The 4,623-nt window shown below is 42.9% G+C and overlaps 1 protein-coding gene and 1 non-coding gene across 3 annotated transcripts; both read left to right on the forward strand.

The window, feature by feature from the left end:
• The first annotated feature begins 240 nt into the window (after positions 1 to 240).
• cmbl (carboxymethylenebutenolidase homolog (Pseudomonas)) lies at positions 241 to 4,233 on the forward strand. 2 transcript variants are annotated; one of them, XM_021562310.2, is made up of 6 exons: positions 241 to 362; positions 1,155 to 1,369; positions 1,486 to 1,593; positions 2,088 to 2,230; positions 2,701 to 2,792; positions 3,054 to 4,233. In XM_021562310.2, the coding sequence occupies exons 2-6, from the start codon at positions 1,155 to 1,157 to the stop codon at positions 3,234 to 3,236; spliced, it is 741 nt and encodes a 246-aa protein (XP_021417985.1). In that variant the 5' UTR covers positions 241 to 362; the 3' UTR covers positions 3,237 to 4,233. The 2 variants fall into 2 exon arrangements, with proteins under 2 accessions (XP_021417985.1, XP_021417984.1); XM_021562309.2 differs by lacking the exon at positions 241 to 362 and adding an exon at positions 498 to 655.
• trnat-agu lies at positions 279 to 352 on the forward strand. The gene has a single exon. It is a non-coding gene; the product is annotated as a tRNA-Thr (tRNA).
• Positions 4,234 to 4,623: the final 390 nt, after the last annotated feature.

Consider the following 4,623-nt stretch of genomic DNA (forward strand, 5'->3'; position numbering starts at 1 on the left):
CCGGAATCTGCGTCACATGGTACCATTTTGTGGTTTCTGGCCCGTGTAGATAGTGACATCCTGCGGTATTTAGCCGGTACTACATCATACCGATATATCTGTGACTGAATCCCATTTCTTTAAATTGATGCCTGCACCACCGCGTTAACCCGTTATGGTATTTACTGTTCATCTCGGAATGTAATTGCAAACTGCACACAGCTGACTTTACAACAAATTCTCACATTACCAAAGCCAGGTCAAGAATTGTTAATATCTCTAACGCACATGGCATCAGTGGCGCTGTGGCTTAGTTGGTTAAAGCGCCTGTCTAGTAAACAGGAGATCCTGAGTTCGAATCTCAGCAGTGCCTTTTTGAGACGGTAGGTTTGTACAGTTCGAAATTGTCCCAGTTACAACTCGGCTAAGGCGAATTGAATGATTATTACACGTTTACATTTTCTACACTCAAAATGCAGATTATAAAATGATCCATTTTGGTGGGTTTGAACTTCGGACTGGGAACGACGCTCACGCCGTCGAAGAGGGCGTTCCTTCTAGTCAGCCATTCACATATTTTTCACTTTTCCACCGCGGAAGAAAACTAAACTCTAACGGGAAGGGGAGAAATATACTATTTTTTAGAGTCAGTGCGCGGGGGTACCGGTTAGTTGAGGTAATTTGTACATGTAGGTAGGGGTGAAGTGACTATGCATATATAATAAACAGCGAGTAGCAGCAGTGTACAAAACAAATGGAGAGAGGGGGGGTCAATGTAAATAGTCCGGTGGCCATTTGATTAGTTGTTCAGCAGTCTTATGTCTTGGGGGGGTAGAAGCTGTTAAGGAGCCTTTTGGTCCTAGACTTGGTGCTCCGGTACCGCTTGCCGTGCGGTAGCAGAGAGAACAGTCTATGACTTGGGTGCCTGGAGTCTTGACGATTTTATGGCCTTTCCATTGTATGTGGAAATAACTGAGGCTTGTAGGCTATGTTGCCCTCTAGAGCAGAGTCAGCGTGACGCACTCCGCAATGAGTGGGAACATTTTTATAATAATTACCTACTTATGTCAAAGGATTCCGTATCCCTGTATCGATGAATACAACCCATGTGTTTCAGTGTACCAGTATGTGTTTGTATGGCTATGTGGGTGATTCTCGATGTTATCTCTTTCCAGATGGCCAATGAGGCGAAGCCGTGTCCATGTGACATGGGATACATGATGGAGTATGGAGGTGTTGGCCAGGAGGTCCAGATAGAACACATCAAGGCCTACCTGGTGAAGCCTCCCTCTGATTCAGACAAGGCCGTCATCATCATCCAGGACATCTATGGCTGGCAGCTACCCAACACCAGATACATGGCTGACATGCTGGCCTCCAATGGATACACGTACGTAACAATGCATACTTAACAATGTTGCTACTTACTGTATACCTGGCATTTACTGGCGAATTACAGTACAAGTATTACCAGTATTGTCATGCTGGCTGTCTATCTCCCCTCAGTGCAGTGTGTCCTGACTTCTACGTTGGAAAGGAGCCATGGAGTCCATCACAAGATTGGTCTACCTTTCAGCAGTGGCTGGAGGACAAGAAGCCCACCAATATCAACAAGTAATGCAAACATTCCCATTGGCCAGAGAGTAGTCTCAGAAAGCAGACTCCACTCCATTATGCCAGAGAGTAGTCTCAGAAAGCAGACTCCACTCCATTATGCCAGAGAGTAGTCTCAGAAAGCAGACTCCACTCCCTTATGCCAGAGAGTAGTCTCAGAAAGCAGACTCCACTCCCTTATGCCAGAGAGTTGTCGCAGAAAGCCAGACGCCATTCCATTGGCCAGAAAGTAGTCTCAGAGAGCCAGTCTTCACTCCATAATCTCACATCTGTATACAGTATTAATCTCTATCAGCACACATCCACTGTTGGCCAGCAGAGGGTACCATCACGAAGCCAGACTCGTTAGTCTTATATTCTGTCAATAGAATATAACTTTATTAGAAAATAACTTTATCCCTCTTAACTTACAACTGAAATGTGTGTGCCCTGTGCTCCCCTAGTAACCCAACCCCTTCCTCCCCTCTCTCCCTGCTGTCTGTCTGTCCGTCCAGGGAGGTGGACGCAGTCCTGAGGTTTCTGAAGAGCCAGTGTGGAGCCCTGCGTATTGGGGCAGTGGGCTTCTGCTGGGGGGGAGTGGCCACCCACTACCTGGCTCTGCAGTACCCTGAGGTCAGGGCAGGGGTATCTGTCTATGGTAAGGGTAGGGGTCAGAGGCCTGTCCAATCAGAAAACAGTAATAACCATGAGGTAGTCTACCAACGGTCGCAATCTAGGCTGATTACATTGCAGACGCCTGCCAGATCTCGTGAGGTGTAGCTAACCACATCATATGATGTGGTCGCGTGTTGCTCAGTTGGCAGAGCATGGCGATTGTACCGCAGTACGAAAAAGGTATGAAAATGTTTGCGCTCACTACTGTAAGTCACTCTGGATAAGAGCCTCTGCTAAAGGACAATTATTATTATTTATTTATTATATTTTTTTTTTAAATATATGATTTAGCAGCCTGATTCCCGACTGCACATTCGATAATATGAAAGACAACCATTGGTTGATGCAGTGCAACAGCTGCAATGTAGTCGGTCTGGAACGCAACCATTGTGCTTGCCTAGTAGGCTAGTAATGCTAATGCTATGCTGTTTGGATGTGACTGCGTGTCTGCAGGAATCATCAGAGAGAGGGAGGACAGGTATGAACTGAAGAGCCCGACGCTGTTTATCTTCGGAGAGAAGGATGACGTCATCCCACTGGACCAGGTGTGGTATTATTAAATACTACACAGTACTACATTTTTTTAAAGAAAAAAGTCCATGTAGATCATTCATATATTGAAAACTATATTGAGCACCATTTATTGCAAGCCAGAGTCATCTCTTGAGTGAAATTAACCGTCATCATCAGCATCTCATTCGGTTACTGGCCTTATACCACAATTTAGTATCATCCAATCAAATGATTTGAGTTGTGTTTCAACCATCCTATGACCATTTAATTCATTCCTTGTTGTTTCCTTCCAGGTGAGTGTCCTGGAGAAGAACCTGCAGGAGAAGTGTACAGGTGTAGACTACCATGTGAAGGTCTTCCCAGGTCAGACTCATGGCTTTGTTCACCGGAAGAGAGAGGACATCAACACCACAGACCAGCCCTGCATCCAGGAGGCCAGGACAGACATACTCAACTGGTTGCAGAAATACATGTAGAATATCTACAGTGCAGTTGTCAATCATCTGCCGTCCATGGTGGAGTGAACGGAAAGGATAAAAACACAAATCCAATTTCACTACACCACTAACCTTATTAAACAGAAATAGCTAATGTAATTGATCATCAGTTCTGAGGTCATTTCCACATATGTCCTTTCTGAATAGCAGCCTATCTGGTGATTATCATGTCCTTGATTTATCATGATCAAATTCAAGCTGACGGGGTGTTTTAATGTGGAATCTGTAGTTGCCATATTTGTAGTAGACTTTAGTTTTGTCCCTTTTTTCTTGCAGTACATTGTACACATGATCTCTTCCTTGTACACATGATCTCTTCATTGTACACATGATCTCTTCCTTGTACACATGATCTCTTCCTTGTACACATGATCTCTTCCTTGTACACATGATCTCTTCCTTGTACACATGATCTCTTCCTTGAATACATGATCTCTTCCTTGTACACATGATCTCTTCCTTGTACACATGATCTCTTCCTTGTACACATGATCTCTTCCTTGAATACATGATCTCTTCCTTGTACACATGATCTCTTCCTTGTACACATGATCTCTTCCTTGTACACATGATCTCTTCCTTGAATACATGATCTCTTCCTTGAATACATTATCTCTTCCTTGTACACATGATCTCTTCCTTGTACACATGATCTCTTCCTTGTACACATGATCTCTTCCTTGTACACATGATCTCTTCCTTGTACACATGATCTCTTCCTTGAATACATGATCTCTTCCTTGTATACATTCTGTATTTTTGCATACGTTATCTGTTCATTTTGTATGCATTGTACACATTACCTCTTCATTGTATACATTACCTCTTCATTGTATACATTATAAAAACAAGGAATTACTTTTAACTGCAAAGTGTAAATGTCATATAAATGCAAGTATATTTTATATCTGATTTGATGTTTGTGAATAATATCATGTAATACCCAATGAAATCAATAAAGATATTATGCTTCATGTTAATGTATCATTGTAATCTCATGTGCACATCTTATCCTGGATTCAGACTGGCTCAGTCTGCTCTCCAGCCACAGCTGTTGTTGAGGTGTTTACTTTGGCTGACCACAAACGACAACACAGGCTGAGCAGGAAGGGAGTGACCTTCAACTAATGCACAAGTTCACTTCTCCCATGGTCTGAGAGAATATCAGATTGTCATAGCAGGTTACTATCTTTGGCACTTGATGTTTTTTTCTATCAGAAACATATGTTAAATGTCCATCTAATTAGGGCTGACCCCATTTAGTCGACTGGACAATTGTTTGGTAGGTAGGCTGTTGGTTGACCGATCATTTTTTAGTAGGGCAGTTGCAAAAAAAATAAAAAATAATGATTGCACGTCTTGATTG

This window comes from Oncorhynchus mykiss, chromosome 15 (genome assembly GCF_013265735.2).
Source record: "Oncorhynchus mykiss isolate Arlee chromosome 15, USDA_OmykA_1.1, whole genome shotgun sequence".
Taxonomy (NCBI): Eukaryota; Metazoa; Chordata; class Actinopteri; order Salmoniformes; family Salmonidae; genus Oncorhynchus; species Oncorhynchus mykiss.